The sequence below is a fragment of the Ips typographus genome, linkage group LG15 (assembly GCF_016097725.1).
Source record: "Ips typographus isolate SLU linkage group LG15, UJ_Ityp_2.0, whole genome shotgun sequence".
NCBI classification, from domain to species: domain Eukaryota; kingdom Metazoa; phylum Arthropoda; class Insecta; order Coleoptera; family Curculionidae; genus Ips; species Ips typographus.
This window is the reverse complement of record NC_138436.1, coordinates 2,143,408-2,169,024: the sequence shown is the minus strand read 5'-3', so window position 1 is coordinate 2,169,024 and position 25,617 is coordinate 2,143,408. Positions and strand designations below refer to the sequence as shown.

General features: G+C 39.7%; 1 protein-coding gene and 1 long non-coding RNA gene across 2 annotated transcripts in view; one reads left to right on the top strand and one right to left on the bottom strand.

Annotated features, from left to right (window-relative positions):
* Nucleotides 1-25,617, bottom strand: part of LOC145738266 (uncharacterized) — a 266,136-nt gene that overhangs the window by 124,855 nt on the left and 115,664 nt on the right. The gene's annotated exons all lie outside the window — the stretch shown is intronic.
* Nucleotides 12,059-25,617, top strand: part of LOC145738371 (uncharacterized) — a 23,769-nt gene continuing 10,210 nt past the window's right edge. Inside the window, exons 1-2 of the mRNA XM_081993192.1 lie at nucleotides 12,059-12,362; nucleotides 12,419-12,739. Of these exons, the coding sequence (XP_081849318.1) occupies nucleotides 12,090-12,362; nucleotides 12,419-12,739 (594 nt within the window). The 5' untranslated portion in view covers nucleotides 12,059-12,089. The remainder of the gene's footprint in view (nucleotides 12,363-12,418; nucleotides 12,740-25,617) is intronic.

Here is a 25,617-nt window from a genome sequence, read left to right as displayed (position 1 = left end):
TCAGAAGCGGAACGTGTACCGGTTTTCCGAATATAAACTACAGATATCTCACCTCTGGCGGTGCGCCTTCGACTTTCTTCTATAGCTCAGAGGTCATTTTAGTACTTTCGGGCCAATTTCGGATCGCGTTCGGTCATTCGTAAAGCCGATCGTTTCACAAATAGTTGGATTTTCCCGCAATTTGTTGACGTGTGTGACAGATGAGCTAATATCTAGATTGCTCATAGAAGAAGAGAGATCAAAATCTGCAGATGAAGTCACAGCCCTGACAAGTAGTTCAAGGAGGATCGAAGGCTCAGTTCAAGGAAATCAAAATGGTACTGTAAATAAGCCAACATGTCATTTTTGTCATAAAGTTTTCTGTTTTCTGAATTTCTGTAATTAATCATGTGATGGTTCTGAAAAGAACCTTTGTTCAACGTCGTCGTCGTCATCAGCAGTATAAAGTTGAGCTGAAACTAACAAAAAATTTCACTTTGACCTGTCCTTGCCTAAAAGAAAGGGTTACAGGTTACATTTTTTTTTATTTTCAAAAGTTTTTTGGGGAGAAAAACTAAATTTTAGTGTTACTGAGAGTCAATTAAATTAAAATTTGAGGAATATTTTATATATACTTTTTATACCTGAAACGTGATGAGAAAATTAAGGACAAACAAATTTCTGTAATTAATCATGTGATGGTTCTGAAAAGAACCTTTGTTCAACGTCGTCGTCGTCGTCGTCGTAGTCGTCATCATAAAGTTGAGCTGTAACTAACAAAAAATGTCAATAGTACTTTTAAAAATGTAAGAAAAACACTTTGAGCTGTCCTTGGCTTCGATCAATGTTGTTGCATGCAAAAAATATGCAAACAACACATTAATCTACTAAGCCCTTCCACCCACGTCAAGGTCACACAGCTCCATGGAAGGGTACCTTTTAGATTAGAAACAGGTAAATAAATATTTCACCTAAAACTTATCTATTTGTTGTTACCCCAGTGTAATTCATACTCGTACAGTACTTGAATTACACTAAAGTATTTGTAACAACATAAAGCATTTAAAGTTGTAAAAATTGAATGAATGAAATAAAAAGTTGGGTACGTTAGTTAAACTTTAAACACTTTATGTCGATTGTGTGTTTTATGTGTGTGTGTTAGTATTTAAAGTGATTACACTTAAATGTCCAGATTCAGGTGTTTTAGTACCACTTTAAACACTTGTGTCGTTTGTGTATTTTTAGTTTTTCTGTTTTTAAATTTAATTTGGTTTTTATTTATATACATTTTTTTGGGCAAATATGCAATATGTAAAGTTGTATCGAAATGTCATATTATCGAACAAATTTCTAAGTAAACTTTACATTCTGTATATTAATTTATTTTGGGATTTTTTTTATTCCTATTCTATTATACTATATCTACAACAGAGACCAGAGGGGAACTTAAAAACTATGCGCACCTAAAACTAACAATATTTTTTTTGAGTCAATTTTAAACACCTACAGACTGTATGTGCGAGATCATCTAAATAACGTACCCAATTTCAGATTGACCACACCAATCTGTAAACATTTTAAATTGATTTTACATTTTTTTAAATTTTTTTGGTAAATATAAAACATTTAAAATTGCCTAGCAAGACCAAATTCGTCTACACTTTTGTATCAATTTAAAATACTTTATATTAATTTTTTCTAATTTTTTTCCCTTCTTTGAAGGGGGCGGTCCAAATCGGGTAATAGCTTCCATCGCTTTGCGCTGACGAATTCTCGCCTCGATTTCCGCTATTTGTCTCGCTTCATCCCTCTGATCCTCTGTCAGTTGGTCACTAATCGTGTCCGAGGTGCCAGGCATACCAGCGACGGATTTGCGCATTTTCAACTCCACATCGGTGAGATCTGGACAAATGGGGTTGAAAAATTGCTCTTTGGCAATTTGCACCAGGTGCGCCTCGCTCACTTCTCCCTCCGTCACTGTCCTCGATTTGTTCTGGAGTCACAGTCGGTTTCGGCTTTTTCGACCCATTGCTCCTCTGCTGATGATGATGATGATGATGGTGGATGTCGTGGTATAGCAGAGGGCAATGGTCGTAGCAGTAGCCCAAGTTGTGGCGAACCTCTTGGCGGCCGAATCTGCACGTCTGACAAAATTCGAATCTTCGACGATGATTTATGCGTGCCGGCCTGTGATGATTGTGATGGTGGTGCCAAGTAGGTGTTTGGTTCGTTGTGATGCTTTTTTCGTGGGCGCGCTCTAGGTGGTAGGGCGATTGGTGGTGGCATCAACAGAGCGTCTCGGTCGTAAATGGTCGATGGTCGATCTCCAATCCGCCTGGTTCCATCAACACGTAATACCGCCGTGTCCAATGGGGGCAACAATAATTGTGGCAGCGACAATAATCGTGGTGGTCCACCATCATTACCGCCATCACCATCAACCACATTGCCACCATCGGGACCAACGACTACAGCATTGACGTTTTGATGGGCCCGTTTCCGTATATTATATACGACTACAGGCGGATCCGGTCTTACCGTAAACACTTCGCGGTGTACCACATTTCGCGTTGTGAGCACGGTGGTAGGAAATGTGAAACGACCTTGCATCGGATGTGGCCCCACGAAAATTCGAACCTGTGCAGGATCGCCGACTCGCGACATGGCGACATACAACTGGCCGTGAGCAAAGCAGGGACTGGTGAGCGCAATCCCTACCCGCTTAAAAGTTTGTCCTTGCGACTTGTTGACAGTCATAGCGAATGCAAGGCGTACCGGGAATTGAGTTCGCTGTATGGGCGAAATCAATTCTGGAACGGTACTGCGCAATACCATACGTGGTAGCCAAACTATTTTCCCCTTAGACGGTCCAGTCAACGTTTCCAATTCGAGCAATTGGAAACGTTGACTGGCAACTTCGAGCAATTGGAAACGTTGACAAACCAACAACCTGCATCCGTTACACTGTGCGTTACCCAGATCGATGTTGCGCAACAACATCACTACGGCTCCAACTTTTAACCGCAAATCGTGCGGCGGCAAATTGGACGTATTGATGCCATTGAGAACATCAACGGGCACGTACAGGTCATTGGGTTCTTGGTCATTGTTGGTGGTGGTGGGAGGTGGAGCTGCTGCTGCAGCTGCTCCTCCGGGTACAATATTGGCGACGACATCTTCTGTGGCTGGTGGAATGGCTTGTACCACAGGTGGTGGTGGTGGTGGTGGTGTTCGCACAATCCCGTCGTCGTCCATACAGATGTTTAGCATCAGTTGTTCGATTGCATCGTCGCCAATATTGTTATTGTCACGATCGGGGGGTGGTGGTGGCATTCCGTTATTGGCTTGTGGTGCTGCTGCTGCTGGTTGTTGCTGCTGCTCCTGTTGGTGTCTTGCTCGTTGACGGGTCGCCGGCCGATTATCGCTCTGTTGCTCGTCAACGGAGAAGAAGGAGCAGACCTCACCGGGAAGCAATTCCAACACTTTGTCGTTAATTTCGCTAACTTCGGCGTTGGTTGGACATAAAATGACGCGTTCGTGTATGGTATCCCGTATTCGACTGGCCGTAGTACCCGCACCGCCGTATACGAAATCGATGAGGTGTTGCCGCGTTGGCACCCGAAACTCGGGTGGGATGTCGATCAAATCCCGCGGAGCATAAGCTACACGCGTCAACTTGAGCGGAAAACGTCCCTCACCAATTTCCAACAGCTGTTACCGCGCTGCGACGACGGGATCTGGACACGATCTGGCTCTCAAATTTTCAGAGAGACTCTGCTTGCCTGGCATCACGTAATGCCAGAGAAAACTACTCAAAACCGATCGATTCAGTATCGACATTGCATTCCCATGTTCACGCATCAGAATGGGCAAGGTTTGACGAAAGTCACCACCAAACACAACCACTTTGCCGCCGAACGGTACTTGAGAGCGCGTAATGTCTCGCAAATAACGATCGACGGCCTCCAAAGCAAATCGACTGGTCATTGACACTTCATCCCAAAAGATGACGTCAACTTCAGCCAACCGTTTGCTGCGATTGTGCTCAACGGGCCAGCCCACCGTGGACGTTTTGTTGAGGTCCAAGCCGATCCGGAAGGCCTTGTGGCACGTCATGCCATCCATAATTAGGGATGCTGCAATTCCCGTCCACGCCACCGCCAACACTGTCAATCCATGTATATACCGGCTCGACTTTAATCGAGCATTTAATACGTTATACAAAAAGGTTTTGCCTAATAATATAAAACAAATTCTGGCAATCGCGAACATTAGGCATCGGTGGCAATACATGATTGGATGTGTTGGTTGGTGTGACGCAACCGTCATTGACTCCTTGTTGGTCTTTATTCTGGTCCTCGTCGTCGTTGTCGTCGTCATCGGACTGACCAAATCGATAGAGACGTTGCGACACTAACCACTCACTAACACCAAAATGAAAACACGCATCACCATTGTTTAGTAAATTTTTTCGCCGTAAAATGGCAAACACTATACGACGGTAGATGGCAAGCTGTTCTACCGTCAAACAAACAAAACACGGTATTTAGAGCAATACTCCTCCCAAGCAATCCGTTCACGATTACTTTCGTCGGCATAATTATCGTCATCATTGAGGTCAGCAGCAGCAGCATCAATAGCAGCTTGTGCAACAGCAGCAGCAGCAGTCGCCGCCCCAGCAACAACAACATCATCAACAGTATTCGTGACAGGAGTACTGATGGTGGTGGTGGTAGTAGTAGCATCGGAAGAAGTAATCGTAGTAATGGCCGTCGTTGTTGTTGTGGTCAAAGTTGTAATGTTGGTTGTGGTCGTGGTGGTGGTGGTGGTAGTCACAGCAGTTGTAACTACAACTTCTGCAACTCCCTCGGCCGCCGTCGCCGCCACTTCCGTCTCCTTCATCACAACCTGTTCCACCACTTGCGGTTCCGTCACTTCCGTTACTTCTACTTGCGGTACCACTGCTACTACAGACGACTCCATCACTTGTACCGTTGATGTTGTCCCTGTTGCAGCGGCAGCAGCAGCAGCAATTGTTGTTGTTGTTATTGTTGCTACTGGTGTTGTTGTCGTCGTCATCACTGATGTTGACAATTGGGAAACTGCCCCGCCACCCCTTCCACCGCACGACGCCCGACGCATCAATGACGCAACTACCTCGGTATCTGCGTCAATACGTCCGTCATCGTAGGATATTGCTTCGGGATCGTGCAAACCCAACCTGGCCAAGGTCAAGTTATCGTCATTACTATTTCTCGCTCGAATATCGAATCGATCTGTGCAATGGCAAGATGATAGGCATGACCGTATGAAGTGGTGGTGGGACGTGGACCCAATACCAAGTCGGCAATCATGTGCGGAAACTTGAATTTGGACCAAAGCGCTAAAACATTGACCACATAGGATTGGCCCGCGTCCAAACTGATCAACACTAAGAGAGAATAAAATTTACGTAAACGATATGGTGCCGCACGCGTAGAAGCTTGTTGCATCGCACGTTCAAAAATATCCGTGTTTGCGAAAAGACCGCGACGCACACACGCTTCACGATACGTGTCGCACACGATCGTTTCAAACTGACCACTGTCCGAATCAAATGCACGGACAGTGCGCAGTTCGACAAATGATCGGCAGCCACGCACGTGTTGCAACAGTGTACGCAAACAGTACAATTCATCGTCGTGCGTTAATTTGACGTCCACGACAACGCCAACCACCTTACTATTATAAACACGTGATTGCCATTGACCGCGCCTTGCGTTCCACGTGTAATTTTCTGGGATTTTCCTATAAAATAAATCACGTGGCGCTCCCTCCATTTGGTTTAGCTTAAAGTAAGCCGTGAGTTTGGTGTCGATGGTGGCACGGAGCAAAATTTGCTCCGCGTCCTCGTCCTCCTCGTACTCGATGGTCTGCTGGTCCTCAAGGTGAACAGGCAGACATACAACCGAATGACTTCGATCGCTCATCTTAAATTGGAACAGGCGCCAACACGCCTCCATTGAACTGACATACCTACAGTCTAGGTAATTGCTAATCTCGTCCCAATTTATAGTGCGATCGACGTCATTTTTCGCTTCCATGCGACACATGTCCTCACCCTTCGTCACGTATTTGTACAGATACTTGACAGATGCCAAGGATCCGACGCACTCAAAATTGATATGACTCTGATATTTGAGTGCAGCGTAACGATTGTAAGGCACGATGTCGGCATTCGTGTACGTAATGTTGTTAGAAATGATCATACGATTGTTGCAGCGTCGACGATATTCGGGGCGTCCATCTTTGACCGTTGAAGCGTTATAATTTAAATTAGTGACCTCCCGTAGGGCCTTTGGAAAATACTTTTTGCAGGTACCGTCCGCTCTCAAACAGGTAACGTTTGGGTCGCGGGTCGGTCCTTTACACTTTGTATGCAGATAAAAGTCGGCTACCGTTCTATACAAAATCGGTTCGACTTGATAGTCCGGTATCTCGGCTGAAACGACACCGTCGACGCGCTCACTGCTGTTTAGTTTGTCGCGCGGTAAAAACGTCACCAAAATGTGAGCATGAGGCAAGCCTCGTTTTTGAAATTCTATCGTGTAGAAATAGTTATGGACGGTACCGTACAATTGTTTCTTGACGATGTCGTCCATAAACTCGGTTAATCTAATGTGGAATGCGCGACAAACCAAATCAGGATGGTTTGGCCATTTCTGTTTGTAAGCGAGGTTGTTTTGGATCTCTGGCCAATTCGGGTTCGTCGTAAACGTGATAAAGAGATCCGGCTTGCCATGTCTTGCAATTACATTAATCGCATCGAGGTACTGGCGATTCGTGAAACGCATTCCACGTCTCGACGACGCAGGCAAAATGAAAATTGACCCAACTCGATAATCCGTACCAGCTGCGTTTGCCCTTCTCTCCAAGTACCTTAACAAACTACCGTAACTGGCTCGCCGTCTAAATAGCTGGTGTGTTTTATGCCACCACAGCTCGTTCGCCTCCACTTTGACATAAGCGTCCACTACGTACTTTTGAAACAATTTGCCGCCATTGTGCAAAATTGAAAGTTCGTTTAATTCACGGGTAGGCGAGATCGAGCGGTGACGGTTCGAAGACTCACTTTGAGTTGGGTTTTGGATGGTGGTAGGCGGTCTTTGTAAGCAATTCGTATCGCGTATCTGTAGACGATAGCGATAGAATTCGCGAAAAGTGATTGTCTTCGTCACGTTCCGAACGTGATGGATCTCTTTATCAAAGCCAAATTCCCCATTCGGAAACAGGATCGGGTACACCATGGTGTCGGCCCATTTATTGAGGTTTTTAAGTTCGTGTCTACCCCGGCCGTCGCGTGGGTAGATGCACAAATCAACCTCGAAGGGTGGTTCGTTGACAAAAACGGCCGCAAATTCAGAGTCGCACGCGGGCAAACTGTAATTTCTTACTTCGCGATTAATATTGTCCCTAAATCCGATCACTAAACTGTCGAGAATGGCGTTTCTTTCCTCGGGAGAGGTCGCGGCCGCCTGTTTACGTTGAATTACCTCACTGATGGTTTGGTAACTTTGAATTATCGGATTGACCCGACGCAACATCGTTTCAATATTACGTATAGTTAGGGGTGCGATGCGGTCACCCAAAAATTCCACCCTTCGATTGACAGCATTATTCGAGTCAACGAAATAATACTGATTAAGTTTGAGAGTAATGGTGTCGTCCCTAACCTGCTGGCTATTATTTACCGTTACTTGACCATTACTATTGTCTGCTGCAAAAAGACGAACCGGAATGGCGTGAGTATAGTGGTAAATCTGTCCGCAAATCGTAAAATACCCATGACCACTCACTCCTTCCGGATGAACATCGGTAGGAACAGTCGATTTGAACGATGCCATAGCAAATAAACTGTTTATTGTACGGACGTTGTTCCGAAATTGAACGGCCATCGGTGAATCGTCCGTGAGATATTCAAACATCTCGCGGGGACATGAACCCAACGGCGGTAACACAACATCGCCACGGAGCGTGAACACGTTCCCGTCGTTGTTCCGCCGGTGTTGGTATGTGCAAAGCCGGTAAAAAAGGTGGCGACAGAGGTAAAGGGGGGGAAAGCAGATCAAAATCCGCTGCAAAAACAGGAGACGCAGAAGAACCTTGTGACGACGACGTTGCTGACGAAACTGGGGACAAAACTGGTAAATCAGGTGTAACAACAATATACTCGACAGGAGATGGTGGTGGTGGTGGTGGCGATGATGGTACGGACGCGTCAACCAATATCGGTTCCGTTGCTGTTACGACGTCGTCATCGTCAATTACCAAAATTACATTATTGTCATCATTATTTTGAAAAGACAGCGGTCGAACCGATAAATTGGACAACACATCCGCACGATTTAGAATTACGCGTAGTTGACGCGGTCTTTCGACGCAACGTTCCAGTACCACGCGCAATTCCCTCATCAATCCCACATAATCGAGAGGCGTAAGCAAAACATGCAACTCACGCGGCAACTCTTCCATCCGATGTAATACTACCTGGAGTTCTCGACGACGATCCCAATCAAATCGCTCCAAGGCCACTCGCAGGATGCGGCGCTCCCAATCGAACCGCTCGAGCATCACCCTAAGTTGCCTTAGGAACTGTTGTTGGCGCTCGTCGTCGTTGTTACCGTTCTTCATGATGGTTGTTTGTCTATTTCTACAAAAACAAATCAAACATTTATTAATTTCAAATTTTAAAATTTCCCAAAAATTCCTTTTTTTCTAAAAAAACCACTGCCTCAATTGAAAAATTACGTTTTCTCGTTCCACTCAAAACAATGCCTAAACACGTTTCGTTTCCGTAAAAAATAACCGTTCTGAAGATGTTTAAATTAATTTAAAAATGATTTTAAAATTTTTCAAAATTAAAAAAAACAGTCAGAATGACAGTTTTAATTGTGCAAATCAATTGTAGATGACTTTAAAAATAGAATTAATTTTTATCAAAAAAACACACTTTTTGAATTTTTCAAATTGTTAAAAACAATTAAAATGGCTGTTTTAATGGCGCTAAATGATTGCAAAACACTTTAAAAATTAATTACAATTAATTTTAAAATAGAAAAAGTAATTTAAATTTTTGAAAAATTTTGTAATTTGAAAAAATTAGTCAAAATGACAGTTTTAATAAAGCAAATCGATTGTAGAACAGTATAAAAATTGAATTAAATCAATGTTTATCAAAAAATCACACTTTTTATTACATTCAATCAAACTCAGAATTCACTTCCTTAGAGACCATACAACAACAACTAACATTGGCAATTGAAAAGTTTACACCGGAAATAAAAAACTCATACTATCAACATAATTTACCTAAATTTATTTTAAGACTGATCAAACATAAGAGAGAACTGTACAGACTATACATACAAACGCAAAACAACGAACTAAAACGAACACTTAACAATCTTAACCGAAACATTAAAACTTTAATCGCACAATACCGACAAGACAAATGGCTTGAAGCGTGCCAAGAAATAGAAAAAGACAAAGGCAAGTCATATTGGCAAAAAATAAAAAAACTAGCACAGTACAAAAGAACTAACACCATGGGTACTATTGACGAAAACGGAACAGAACGTCACACAGACAAGGACAGGGCCGACGCGTTTGCCAGACACTATCAGAAAGCCTTCAGCATATCAACTAACCCTAACTTTGACAATGACAACTGGAACTTTGTAGACAATTGGTACACTAACTATTTCAATACCTCATCAAACCACAACTGCAAACTAATTACGGACATAGAATACGATGAGGCAATATCTCACATTAAGAACACAGCACCAGGAAAAGACAAAATAAAAGCCAAAATACTGAAAAACCTATCCCAAGAAACCCACAAACTCATCCTTACCCAACTTAATTACTGCATCACAACAAACAAAATACCAAAGACATGGAAAAACGGCATCATAATTCCCATACCAAAAAACGGACTGGACAACACAAAAACACAAAACTACAGACCAATAACATTACTCCCGGTGCTGAGCAAGGTTTATGAACACATAATAAAAAACAGACTGGAAGGTCTAATCGGACAACATATCCCAGCATACCAATTCGGTTTTAAACCCAAACATTCGACTGTCCATCCTCTCTTTGTCCTAACGAACAACATTCAAACAACGCATCTTAATGACGAAAAATCCGCATGTTTATTTATGGACATCAACAAAGCGTTTGATAGTGTCTGGCATAAAGGCTTACTGTACAAACTATACAAACTCCAAACCCCTAAATACTTACTTTACACTATCAAAGACTTGTTAGAAAACAGACAATTAGAAGTACGAATTGACAACACCCTCTCCTTTCCCTTCTCTCCAGAACAAGGACTACCTCAAGGTTCACCACTCTCCCCATTCCTCTATAATATATACTGCCACGACATATACAATCACAACCTACAGGACAAAATGCAAATAGACAAAACAGCCTACATATTGCAATACGCTGACGACACCGCACTTATCGTCCATGACAAAACCACTGAAAAAGCGGTAAACAAACTTCAATCTCTAACAGACAATGACAATGACTTGGTTTTATACTTGGAGACTCACACCCAACGCGACGAAAAATCAACTCCTGCTTTCCAACCATAGAATTAACAGAAAATCCCCTGCAATAACAACAGACGGTCACATAACTGAACCAAAAAACTACGTAAAATATCTAGGACTCACAATAGACCAAAAACTTAAATATACAAAACACGTACAAAACATCCGGACAGAAATAACTAAAAGAGCAAAACATTTTCGCTCACTAACATACAAAGACAAAGGAATAAGCATAAGAACCGCCACAAAAATATACCAAGCCATCTGCAGACCTTTGTTAGACTACGGACATATAACTATGACAAACACAACTGAACGAAATAAACGGCACTTACAAACAACAGAACAAATCGCACTAAGAATAATAACACGAATAAGACATCCCCAAAACCCACTTCATAACCCCTCAAATGAGTTACTATACCAACGCACAAACTTACCAAGAATAACAGAAAGACTACAACAAATTCAAACAAAATGGAAAAACAACCCACATAACTGGACCATACTAAATCCTCTGTGTCTCACAAGACAGACAAGACAATCTCGCTTCCTATTTCCTTCAACTACCCTACTAGAACACTTACACATAACATAATCCTCAACACTACTTTAGACTAACTTTTTTTTTTTTTTTTTTTTTTAAATATGTTATTTTGTAAATACTTTACCTAGTTAAGTTATGCCTTTTTTTTTGTAATCATATTACAGTATGTATTTCTCATCACATAGGCAGAAAGACCAAACTGGTCGATAGCCTGTTTCGTTGTAAACGAAACAAAGATTGTATATATATATACAGGGTAATTCAAATTCGACCCTCACCATTGGGATCTCGGAAACTATAGGAGATACGAGAAAGTTTAAATTGGGGCAAAGTTGCGCAATGTAAAGATCAACCAAATGCAGTTTTAAAAATTTCAATTTTCCGAGTACTTCCGAAGATATCCGAAAAAAACTGAAAATTTGATTTTTTGTTTTTATTTATTTCTAATCTTATTTGAAGAGATATTCCAAAACTAAAAGCACCTTTTCATTGCCACTTTTTCTCAGCTATTCGATGATGGATTCAAATTTGCCACACGACGTTTCGTTTTTTGGCAGCCATCATCAACTTTCTTTTTTCTTATGGGCGCCATATTGGATTTTTAGCCCACCAAATAGTACGTTTTATTCTGATTTTAGTGATGTATAATAACTTATGATTTGCTTGATAAATGACAAAATAATTCAATAAAAACTAATTTTACTTTAGTTATTGGCTTTGAGTTCTCTCACCATTGGGATCTCGGAAAGTATTAGAGATACAAAAAAGTTTAAATTGGGGCGAAGTTGCGCAATTTAGAGCTGAACCAAATGCCGTTTTAAAAACTTTAATTATCCGAATAGTTTTTGATTTGATTTATAATTAGTCAAATATTTCATCAAAAACAAATAATTTCTTAGTAGGCCTTGAAATCCACAGTTTTTGTTTTATCAACATTACTTGAGAGTACTTGTCAAATGATATTAGTCGGTTCGCTCAAACTTTGCCTTAAAATGAATTTTTCAAATGTAGAAAAGCGAGATATGTTGAAACTTTATTACAAATTTGATAGGAACAGTATGAGAGCAAGCCAAATGTATTTTGAAATGTACCCGGAAAGACAACAACCGCACAGAACGATATTTAAAAAGTTAGACCAAAATTTAGGAGAAAATGGTGCATTTCAACAGTCCAGGTTAAAATATGGAAGCCGAATTGGCGAAGAAACCAGAAATAACATACTGGCAGAGGTAAAATTAAGTTTTGTTTATAAAAAAATAAAGCTAACTTGTAGAATTGTTTCTAGATAAATGCAAATCCCTCTAAGTCAACATATCAAGTTTCGTCAGAAGTTAACTTGTCACAGACTAGCGTCTGGAGGGAATTCAAGCAAAGCGGCTTAAAATGTTACAAAATTCATATTTCACAAAAATTGCATCCAGGAGATCCTGAAAGAAGATCAGAATTTTGTAATTGGCTTTTAAATAGGGATGATTCACCGAATTTTGTAAAAAATATTATTTGGACCGACGAAAGTACTTTCTCAAACTGTGGCATGTTCAACAGAAATAATGAACACCTTTGGAGTGAAATTAATCCTAGGCACTTCAGAGAAGTTAGGCCTCAAGTGCGATTTCAATTAAATGTATGGGCTGGGATTTATAACGACCAAATACTTGGACCTCATTTTTTTAATGGAACGTTAAATGGTGAATTCTATCGACAGTTCTTGACATCCCAATTTGAAGAATATATGGACACTTTGCCGCTAGCTAATTATAATAGGTGTTGGTTTCAACATGACGGGGCACCTGCACATAATGCCAGAGCAGTGTGTGATTATTTGGATCAAAGGTTTCCGCTTAGGTGGATAGGCAATTCGGGACCTGTAAGATGGCCAGCAAGGTCTCCCGATCTTACAGTTTTAGATACATTTTTGTGGGGCACCTTGAAAAATAGGGTTTATGGACAGCAAGAATATAACACAGTAGAAGATCTTCGACAAAGCATTGTTGCACAATTTAGGTCCATCCGAAGAAGACATATTACCAGAGCTGTCTCTAACTTAAATCGCCGCGCTCGTTTATGACTCCAACAGGAAGGTCGTCATTTTGAGCACTTGTTGTAAAGTTTTGTTATACGTTTTTTATATCTTTAAGATCATGGTTTAAATATTTTAAGCTACTGCGTTTGTGAAATTTTTAATAAAGTTCTATAATAATTTCTTTTTTAATATTTTTGTATGCAAATTTTGAACTGATAAAGTTTTGTCATTTGCTAAGAAATGTTTATAACGTCTCATTAACTCAAAGCCAACTAAGGTATCCCTGTATACAGGGTAATTCAAATTCGACCCTCACCATTGGGATCTCGGAAACTATAGGAGATACGAGAAAGTTTAAATTGGGGCAAAGTTGCGCAATGTAAAGCTCAACCAAATGCAGTTTTAAAAATTTCGATTTTCCGAGTACTTCCGAAGATATCCGAAAAAACTGAAAATTTGATTTTTTGTTTTTATTTATTTCTAATCTTATTTGAAGAGATATTCCAAAACTAAAAGCACCTTTTCATTGCCACTTTTTCTCAGCTATTCGGTTATGGATTCAAATTTGCCACACGACGTTTCGTTTTTTGGCAGCCATCATCAACTTTCTTTTTTCTTATGGGCGCCATATTGGATTTTTAGCCCACCAAATAGTACGTTTTATTCTGATTTTAGTGATGTATAATAACTTATGATTTACAACATACTTAGTCACAAAGGTGTACACGTGACTTGACTTAAACCGGTTTATTCACTCGAAGAGCTTAGGCCACTCGCTACGCTTGTGGACCTAGTTGTTCTTTTCGTGAATAAAAAATGGTTTAAGTCACTTGCTGCAAAGTAACTATTAAATCACTCTGAATGACATTCGCCTATTTACAGATGTAAACAAACAAACATCAATGGTACATCTACGGGGCGCGGTGCAAATTTAATAGAACTGTAATTTTAGTTTTTTTTTTTTTAATATAAGAAGTCGAAATTTAATAAAATACTGTATAAGACACGTGACTTAAACCGGTTTATTCACTCGAATAAATATGAGTGAATAAAAAACATTATAAAAAATTGAAATTTGGCAAAAAATGAAGTTCCTAAAATGATGATCTTTCTCTTGGAAACATAAATAAGCCTTTTAAGTTAGAGATAATGCCAACAAATCTCTTTTTCTGATTAACCTAAATAGTTCAGCAATGCTTGTATAATAATAACATTTTCTGCGGGGGTTTCTTTTCTAGATACATTTTTAACTATGATTGACGCTCTAATGATCGTCCGAATTATCGTGTTTGACAATTACTGTCAAACAATGACATTTTTTAAAACGGCCCATTAACTCAAAGCCAATAACTAAAGTAAAAATAGTTTTTATTGAATTATTTGGTTATTTATGAAGCAAATCATAAGTTATTATACATCACTAAAATCAGAATAAAACGTACTATTTGGTGGGCTAAAAATTCAATATGGCGCCCATAAGAAAAAAGAAAGTTGATGATGACTGACAGAAAACGAAACGTCGTGTGGCAAATTTGAATCCATCATCGAATAGCTAGGAAAAAGTGGCAATGAAAAGATGCTTTTAGTTTTGGGATATCTCTTCAAATAAGGTTAGAAATAAATAAAAACAAAAAATCAAATTTTCAGTTTTTTTCGGATATCTTCGGAAATACTCGGAAAATCAAAATTTTTGAAACAGCATTTGGTTGAGCTTTATATTGCGCAACTTTGCCCCAATTTAAACTTTCTCGTATCTCTTATGGTTTCTGAGATCCCAATGGTGAGGGTCGAATTTGAATTACCCTGTATATATCACACTTTTTGAATTTTTGAAAAATTTTGAAAATTATAAAAAAAATAAAATAACAATTTTAATAAAGCAGATAGATTATAGAACACTATAAAAATTGAATAAAATCGATTTTTATCAAAAAACACCCTTTTTAATTTTTTGAAAAAGTTAAAAACAGTTAAAATGACAGTTTAAATGGTGCCAAATGATTGCAGAACACTTTAAAAATTAAATAGAATTCATTTTAATCAAAAAAACATTTTGAATTTTTGAAAAATTTTGAAAATTGAAAAAATTAGTCAAAATGACAATTTTAATAAAGCAGATATAGATTGTAGAACACTATAAAAATTGAATTAAATCGATTTTTATCAAAAAAACACACTTTTTAAGTTTTTGAACATTTTTAACAAAAGTTAAAAACAGTTAAAATGACAGTTTTAATGGTGCAAAACGATTGCAGAACACTTTAAAAATTTAATAGAATTAATTTTAATCAAAAAAACACCTATTTGAAATTTTTTAAAATTTTAAAAATTAAAAAAATTAGTCAAAATGACAATTTTAATAAAGCAGATCGATTGTAGAACACTATAAAAATTGAATTAAATCGATTTTTATCAAAAAAAAACACTTTTTAAGTTTTTGAACATTTTTAAAAAAGTTAAAAACAGTTAAAATGACAGTTTTAATGGTGCAAAACAATTGCAGAACACTTTAAAAATTTAATAGAATTAATTTTAATCAAAAAAACACTTTTTTTAAATTTTTGAAAAAGTTAAAAACAGTTAAAATGACAATTTTAATGGTGCAAATTTCAATTGCAGAACACTTTAAAAATTTAATAGAATTAATTTTAATCAAAAAAACACTTTTTTTAAATTTTTGAAAAAGTTAAAAACAGTTAAATGACAGTTTTAATGGTATATTTTTTTGTCAAAAAAAACACACATTTTGAAATTGTTAAGTCAAAAATGCAATTAGAGTTGAAATAACCGAGACGCTACGCGCACGATTCGTGCACCCCCAAAAAATCGAAAAATGGCCATAAATTCAAAATCAAAAATCGGAATTTTGGCACAAAAAATAGATTTAATTGAGTATTTCGTCGTGCTGAATCCGATTTTGGGGTTAAAAATGCAATTGGAGTTGAAATAAAAAAGTCGACCTAAAAATAACCGAAAATCACCAACCTTTGACGAAAAAAAAACTAATCCAGGTGGATAATACAAAGGCCCTACACCAACACAGCACTTTAAAACAATAAACGCGCAATTTTCGCGGAAAAATCCCGGAAAAACGGAAAGAAAATTCACGGACCGACGTGAACGCAACGTAAACCGCGCCGAAACTGAAAAAAAAAAAAACCGTTACAGTTCGCTAACGGCTTTTGTTTCCGTGACGTCGCTCGGACCATCTCGATGCACGTCGGCACCGCCCAATTTTGACTTTCTGTCCGACATAAATTTGTCATTTATTCGAAAACGGTGCATTTTTCGACAAAATGTCACGAGTGAAAAAAGCTTGACCTCGATCTGTTTCATTGAATAGGTGTCACATTCATACGCAAAAATCTTTCTACATACGGTAAAAATCGGATAGACTACCATGAAACTACGATTTTTTCACTTTTTTTCACACAAACCACTCATTTACTCGAAAACGGTGCTCTTGTCGAAAAAATACCGAGAGTGAAAAACGTTCTATTTTCACGTGTTCCATACGATAGACATATTTTCCAGGCCAAAAAAAAAAAAAAAAAATCAGTGTTACACAGCACGCCGGTTTTAACCACGTTTTAGTAAGTAAGCAAATGTAATGCTTGTGGGGCAATGACACCGCTGTGGAATCGTACGCTGTTGGTAGTGGGGTCAATCCCGGCGCCACGTGAAAACTTTTTTATTTATTTTTTTTGCTAAAAATTTAAATTAATGTAAATTTACATTTTTTGTATACTTTAATATCTTTCAACAGCAAAACATTTTCAATTATCGGCTAAAATAACACATACACATGGCATAGCATTTGAATTTTTTATAATTTTCAGTTTATAATTTTTTACAAAAAAACCGGTACATTTTTCGGAAAAAGTGTACATAAAAAAAAGTTGCGCCATATTCAGATACATGTACAATAAAAATTTCAGTTTCTTAAATTAAACTGTTTCCGAGATATTTAAGAAAATGTCCGAAAATGTCTCTTATTCAATAGGGTATCAACCATATAAGAGTACCATAATATGGGTACTATCTCTATGAAATTCAGATCATAAACTAATTCAAATCTGTTGAATCCAAATCTGACGTCAGATTGACAATAAGTGGTACCATTTCCGAGTTAACCCATAAAAAACCCATTTTTACGCACATGTCACTTTGACAGTATAAGTTATTTTTCTACTACCAATCCAAAGGTATTTGCACAGTCAAAGTCAAAATTAAAAATTCAAAATATTTTCCGAAAAAATCCTAGGGACCCACCCCTTTGAAAAATTTCAAAATTTTAGTTTTTATTTTTTTATAAAAAAATGGTATATAAGAAAAAAGTTGCGTCTCATCGAGGTCCACACCCAATAAAATTTTCAACTCGATCAATTGAACCATTTCTGAGATATTTAAGAAAATGTCCGAAAATTTTAAGTCAACTTTGACGCCCTCTAGCGGACAAACGGTACAACTTAGCAGTGCGCAGTTTTCACCAATAGATAGCCCCATTCATTGGCTATCTATAATCCTATTATGTGTCTGTAGTAAATGTTTTAAATAACTGAGTTTTTCACGATTGAATGAACCGATGCACAAAAATTTTGTCCAAATGAGAATTTTTTGGACCGCTCGATGGGTTCCATATATGAGTACCATAATTTTGGTACTACCTCAACAAAATTCACATCATAGACTAATTCGGACCTGCTGAATCCAAATCTGCAATCAGAAAAATTTTAGCTCCCATAGGTTCCGAAATAAAAATCCTAGCGACAGGTACCATGAACCATATCTGCGGAACCATTGATGCTAAAAATCTGATTTTTTAATCGTAAGCTAATTCGAACCTACAAATTCGAAATCCAATCTTTGATCTAAGCTGCAGCTTACGATTTATCAAGTTTACTGGTACCCCACAAATGGGTTCCTGGAGAAGGCGGCCATTTTAATTTTTTCAAAATTCACTTTGGGTATCTATGGAGTCCCTAGATACTATTTCCGGAATGAAAACATTTTTTTTTGCCATAGGTTCCAAGATAGAAAATCCTAGCTACGGGTACCATAATTTTTTTCTCGGGAACCATCAACGATAAAAGACTGACATTTTAGACTTTGACTAATTCGGACCTACTAAATCGAAATCTGGTATCAAATCTGGGCTCCGACTCACCGTTTGACAGGTTTACTGGTACCCGAAAAACGGGTTCCTATGAAAAACGGCCATTTTAGTAATTATTAATTTAGTTTTTTTCTACTTTGGGCTCTCTTTTGACACAAACTAAAAGCTTAACTAGCCTCGAACCAGGACTTGATCGAGATAAGTCCGTCTTGTGTTCGACAAATAGGTTATGTTATGCGTACCAACCTGATGAACTTCCAGAGCTTGATGAAGATTCCCTTTGTGATTCCCGAAGTTGTCTGAGCACTTCTCGAATCAATTCTTTGTCTTTACGACTGTGCTTCGCTTTTTTACGCCGCTTTTTTAACTAGGTCAAAAAGATGAGAGTTGAGGCGGCTGTTCTGCCGTTTAAATCGTTCAGGAGCGTGCCTCAGCCAATTGGCAATTTCTACTTCGATTTCTTTTTTGGTGGCAACTATTTGTCTGTTTTGCATTATTCCATCTAGAAAAAAATGTTTTAATAGAAGAATGATATTTATAATTAATCTATGAGAATTTACACTATTATGTATATGCAGTGCGTTTGTTTGTGATATTAACCTAACTTTTTTTTTAATGGATCGCCCTGTATATTATTGGATATATCGATTCTACTCAAAATTTCAAGCATGTTTTAAGAAGCATAATATCCTATACCTATCTTCAACTGTTTCATTCAGTGGTCGAATTAACCAAATAGTTTTAGAACACATCATAAAAATTGCGCTGCATATTGTCTGCAATTTTCCTCAATATATCTTTCATGAACTCTAATTGTATGATGTACTGCTTATAGAGACGCCATTTTCTTGGAAACAGAGTTGAGGATAGGTTGTACAATATGCTTGGAACAAAAAAGTTACTGATCAGAATGTAATCAAAGTTTTTGAAACTAAACAGTTATATGGACAATCACCTGACAATATAAAAAATAGGCTTTATTTATGTTATCACGCAATTTTTTTATAATTTAATTATTAAATTTAAATCAAAATTGCACAAAAAGCTCGTGAAGCCCATTTTAGTGACAAAAACCAATAAACCGTCAAAGTTTTAACAAATATAAAACTGCATAAACTGTTCAATGTTCTAACTGTATTGTTACGATTTTCCCGTGGGTTCACACAAAGTCAATTTAACTCAACAATTAATAACTTTATTTACACTTCAAAACACTCCGTACAATAATTAACACAGCTACTACAATTCCACAATTATTCCACTATTTAACTTTACCGCGTTCCCAAATTCACTACTACTGCGGTCGAGACCGCGTCTTTTATATTCGCAAACCACGTTCTAGAATGACCGCGAAACGCTTCGCGGGTTGCCTTGATCATTCAAGAATCTTCCAGGTATGCCGCTTCCTAACTGTGGCCTACTTTAATACGCGCCCGGCCAGATATTGCGGCGCATCGGTTTCATCCCGAGGCGAGCGCTCGTTAAGAAGTATCGAGCATAGTAGGCCCAGACCGTAACACTGCCCCCCTCTTAAAGCTGATCGTCCCGATCCGCTTCATCTAATCCCTGGTATTTCTTGAGTCTGTCCAGATGGACAATTTTCATCTTGCCTTTGGGGCTGCGTTGGACTCTGTACACGACGTTGTTTAACCTTTTTACCACATTGTAAGGTCCCTCCCAAACAGGTGTTAATTTCGGTGATTTGCCTTTCTTCCTCTGAGGGTTAAACAACCAAACTTTATCATCCTTCTGGAACCCTCCCGAATTGGCCCTCAGATCATAACGAGCTTTCATCTTATCGCTAGCTAGATTCAAACTTTCCCTGACCAGATCATGGATGTTCAGTAATCTGTCTTGCAACTCGTCAACGTAGTTCTCAATGTTCGTGCTTTGGCCTGTTGGAGATCCGAACACCACATCACATGGAAGTCGCAGTTCTCGACCAAACAGAACTTTAGATGGTGACTGTCCCGTTGAGTTGTGGACTGCTGCTCTATAAGCCATCAAGAAGAGCGGAATATGCTGGTCCCAATCTTTCTGATGCTGATCAACAACCTTTGAGAGATGTTGCTCTATGGTCTTATTAAATCTCTCGACCATTCCATCCGACTGAGGATGAAGCGGCGTTGTTCGGGTCTTCCTAATGCCTAGCAGGTCACAGAGCCTCTGAAAGAGCTTGGACTCAAAGTTTCGTCCCTGATCAGAGTGTAACTCCAACGGCACACCAAATCTACTGAAGACATTTTCGACGAGAATATCAGCGACTGTGCTGGCTTCTTGATTTGGAATCGCAAACACCTCAGGCCATTTGCTAAAGTAATCCATGGCAACAAGAATGTACTTGTTGCCTCTGTTGGTCTCAGGAAAAGGCCCAGCAACGTCTATGGCTAAACGTTCGAACGGCAATCCTACGTTGTACTGCTTCATAGGTCCCCGGGATCTCGTCTGTGGTCCGTGGCTAGCTGCACAAATGGAACATTGTCGACACCATGATTTCACGTCTTGGCAGTAGTTCACCCAGTAAAAGCGTTGCCGGATTTTGTCCAAAGTCTTATTTACTCCCAAATGAGCACCAGTCTTTCCATTGTGCATTTCCTCCAATACGTGGTCGACCCTTCCTCTGGGAACTACCAGCTGCTTCCTTATCTCTTTTCCATCGGCACTCTCCCAAGCTCTTTTTAGCAAGCCGCCTTCAACCACAAGCGAGTCCCACTGAGCCCAAAGTGCTTTGAACGTCAGGCCTTTGCTAGAGATTTCTTGCCATGTTGGTCTTGTCTCGCTTTGTTCCTTTCTCAACAACAATGGGCCTATGTCGCTGTCTTCTAGTTGATCCTTCCTAATCTCATCGGTACTCCATTCATCATTGGTCTTCAGCTGAACCATTCTGATGGACACAACGCCTTCACGTTGTTCCGCTTTCTGGCAATGTTTGCATTCTTCGGCGCAAGGTCTTCTTGATAGAGCATCTGCGTTATTATGCAGCTTTCCGGGTCGATGCTTGATGTTGAAATTATACTGCTGGAGTTTTTCAAGCCATCTTGCTACTTGTCCTTCCGGTTGTTTCATTCCGAGGAGCCACTTGAGTGCCGCATGGTCAGTCCTTATCAAAAATTCCTGTCCGTACAAGTACTTGTGAAAGTGATCGACTGATTTTACTATTGCCAGTAGCTCTTTTCTCGTTACACAGTAGTTCCGTTCTGCTTTGGTAAGTTTCCTACTGAAGTATTCTATGACATGTTCTTCTCCGTTTTGGACTTGAGACAATACAGCTCCAATACCAGAATTACTGGCATCTGTGTCTAAAATGAACTTTCCTTTTGGTTGTGGATAACTGAGGATGGGACTGGAGCAAAGTGATGCTTTTAACCTTCTGAACGCCTGATCACATTGGGTATTCCAACAGTAGGGTGTTTTGTCCTCAGTAAGTTGATGTAGCGCAGCTGCGATGTTGGCAAATCCCTCCACAAACCGTCTGTAGTAGGTGGCAAGTCCTAGAAAGCTTCTGAGTTCGTGTTTATCCTTCGTTACTGGCCATTCTCTAATTGCTTGGATCTTCTTGTCGTCCGTCTGGATTCCGTCGACCGACACCACATGCCCAAGAAATTCGACTTGCTTTTGGAAGAACCAACACTTTTTGGCGTTCAATCGAAGATGGGCACCACCTATTCTAGCAAACACTTCTTGCAAGTTGTTCAGATGTTCTTCAAAAGTTTTCCCCATCACCATGATATCGTCCAGATAAACCAAGCAAGTCTTCCAGTTAAGGCCACGAAGCACAATTTCCATTAGCCTTTCAAACGTAGCAGGAGCATTACAAAGTCCGAAGGGCATCACATTGAATTGGTACAGCCCATTTCCAGCAGAAAAAGCAGTCTTCTCCTTATCTTGCTCCTCAATGCCAACTTGCCAGTACCCACTCTTCAAATCTAAAGTAGAAAACCAACAGGATCCTGCCAAAGTCGTCAGTGTGTCGTCGATACGGGGAAGTGGATAGCTGTCCTTTTTGGTCACGTCATTCAGTTTTCGGTAATCTACACAAAATCTGCTTGATCCATCTTTCTTAGTGACCAGAACAACAGGTGATGACCAAGGGCTGCAGGATTCTTCTATAACTCCGTCGTCAAGCATCCTTTCCACTAATTCCTGCACTTCCTGTTGTTTGGCTATTGGTAGTCTCCTAGGTGGTTGTCGAATCGGTTGTGCATTGCCGGTGTTAATTCGGTGTTTTACAATGGTAGTTTTTCCCATATTGTTCGGTGTTCCAAATATGCTGCCATGGTCCAAAATCAGTTTCCGAGCCTTCTTCAGTTGTGGTGTTGACAGATGTTTCCAGGTCTTTTCAAGTTCATTTAAGAGCTTGTTTTCCCCCAACTGCTCCTCCTGTTCTGGTAACCCATCGCAATTGGTTATTTTGACTACAGGCTCGAATACCGCAATAATTTCGCCTTTGTTGATTTTGACGTCGTCTGAAAAAATGTTTGCAACTCTTATTGGGACTTCACTCTCTCCATTTACAAGTGATTTCCCAATGAGGCATCTTCCTGGTCGGTCCGGGTTTCGTACAAGTGCAACACAGCTCCCAGAATTCTGCTCCAATTGTCCAATAATTATTTGCTCGGAATTGCCGCTTATTTTTACTGTCTGAGATGCCAAAACATTAATGGGTTACTCACAGCGGTGACTGGTTGACAGGATGAACTCTTCACTTCCAAACCTTAGGATATTTTGTTCGGGATCAAAAGAAAATCCATGTTGACGAATCAGGTCCATTCCCAGAATAAATTCATCTTCAATATCCGCTACTAACACAGTGTGGTAAAACGTAATCCTTCCGTAAGGCAAATCTTGACTGTTATTTCTCCTAAAACTTTAGCCGATTCTCCAGTCACAGTGCGCAGGAGAATACTTCTTCGTAAAGGCTTAACTTGACTTTTATCCACAAGGTTTGACCGGATCAAAGATACTGCCGCACCGGTATCCAAAGTAAAAGTAACGTTCATCGCATCCACCTTTCCATCTACGTTCAGGCTTCCCATTGATCTACCCAGGCTTCTGATGGAGATAATTCTGGGGGCTTTGTCTTCGCTAGTCAACATTCGCCCCGTAATGTTTTTTCTGGTCCCTCCTGGATGGTTGTACGTCCCTCGTTGGAGAGCGGGACGATATCCTTACTCGACAATCTCGTTTCATGTGTCCCGTACGTCCGCATCGATAACACTCCACTCTCGTGATCGGGCGTGATCGTTCTAACTGTGTGGAAAGACCATTTCCTAATGCTGCCACTTGTTGCACTATTTGGCCGACCATTGATTCAATTTTATCTATTGATGTAGCAACATGATCGGCTGGCGGTTCTCTCTCCTCTTGAATAGTCACGGCCCTGATTTTTGGCTTTAAGTCGTTGCACGCAGCTTCAACTTCCAGCGCTCGAATCAGTAATTCGCTGCTGTTGCTCCCTTTGAACATCTTCAGCATTTTCTTTACCTCCGGATCTCGAATCCCATCTACAAAATACTGTGCCACAAGTTCTTCTTGGATTTCATCCGGGACGGCTGGGTAAGCCAGATGCACAAGGCGACGAATTTCGGCCTCAAACTCTTGTAAATTTTCACCAGTTTTCTGCAGTCTTGCCTTTAATTGTGTTTGGTACACTCCTTTCCTATGCTGATCCCCATAACGTCGTTCTAATGCAGCTACTAATGCGTCATAGTTGCTTTGTTGGGCGATAGGCAGAGTCTGTAACAGCTCCAATGCAGGTCCTCGTAATGCCACCACCAGTGCTACAGCCATTTCCTCGTTACTCCATCGATTTGCATTTGCAGCGGCCTCAAATTGGAGTTGGTACGTTGCCCATGAAGTTTGACCATCGTATGTGGGAGGCTTGATCTTGTTTCCGGTGATCACTGTAGAGCTGGCTCCTCTGCTGTCAATTTTCCGCTCTAAGTCGCGTAGCTTTATCTCGACATCATTCTGAATTTTATTCATGTCCTCCCGAACATCATTAATGTCCTCCCGAACACCGTTCTGAATTTTATTAATGTCCTCCCGAACATCATTAATGTCCTCCCGAACATCGTTCTGAATTTTATTAATGTCCTCCCGAACATCATTGAGACTATGGGTTACATACTCTTGGATTTCTGTCTTGTTCCGTGCTAGAACGTTCAATATTTCTACGTTACGTTTTTCTTGCCGCTCTCTATCTTCTTGACGCATTTCTATATCTTGTTGTAGCATTCTTTCTTGTTGTTGTCGAATCCTTTCTTGTTCTTGTCGAATCCTTTCTTGTTCTTCCTTGTCTTGTTGTCGAATCCTTTCTTGTTCTTCCTTCTCTTGTTGTCGAATCCTTTCTTGTTCTTCCTTCTCTTGTTGTCGAATCCTTTCTTGTTCTTGTCGAATCCTTTCTTGTTCTTCCTTGTCTTGTTGTCGAATCCTTTCATGTTTTTCCTCTTGTTTTTCAAGCATTGCCATAATAGCTGCAAATTGGGCCTCCATGTTTGCAATTTGACGTCTTGTTATTGGCATAAAATAAATTTAACACACCACTGTTCCGAAAATCTCTAGTCCGGTTCTGAACACAAGTCTCTAACCCGAAATTTAGTTCCAATTCACGTCGCACTAAAGTCTGATCCCACTTCTGACACCAATTGTTACGATTTTCCCGTGGGTTCACACAAAGTCAGTTTAACTCAACAATTAATAAATTTATTAACACTTTAAAACACTCCGTACAATAATTAACACAGCTACTAAAAACACTACTACAATTCCACAATTTCTCCGCTATTTAAACTTTACCGCGTCCCCAAATTCACTACTCCCGCGGTTTACACCGCGTCTTTTATATTCGCAAACCACGTTCTAGAATGAGCGCGAAACGCTTCGCGATTTGCGTCGAATTTTAACGATTGTTCCAGGTCCGGCGCTTCCTAACTGTGGCCTACTTTAATACGCGCCCGGCCAGATATTACGGCGCATCGGTTTCATCCCGAAGCGAGCGCTTGTTAAGAAGTATCGAGCATAGTAGGCCCAGACCGTAACAATATAATGAATACGAATACTAAGCATATATTGTTGGTTTTTCTTGGTTTCTGGACAAACTGTCCCGCCTCCCACATTGTCTTTCTGGCCTTTAATAGTGACTATTAGTAGGTACATTTTGGTACCAATCACTTGTCCTTGCATGCCGTAGGGACTTTGAAAATTGAATATAATGAATACGAATACTAAGCATATATTGTTGGTTTTTCTTGGTTTCTGGACAAACTGTCCCGCCTCCCACATTGTCTTTCTGGCCTTTAATAGCGACTATTAGTAGGTACATTTTGGTACCAATCACTTGTCC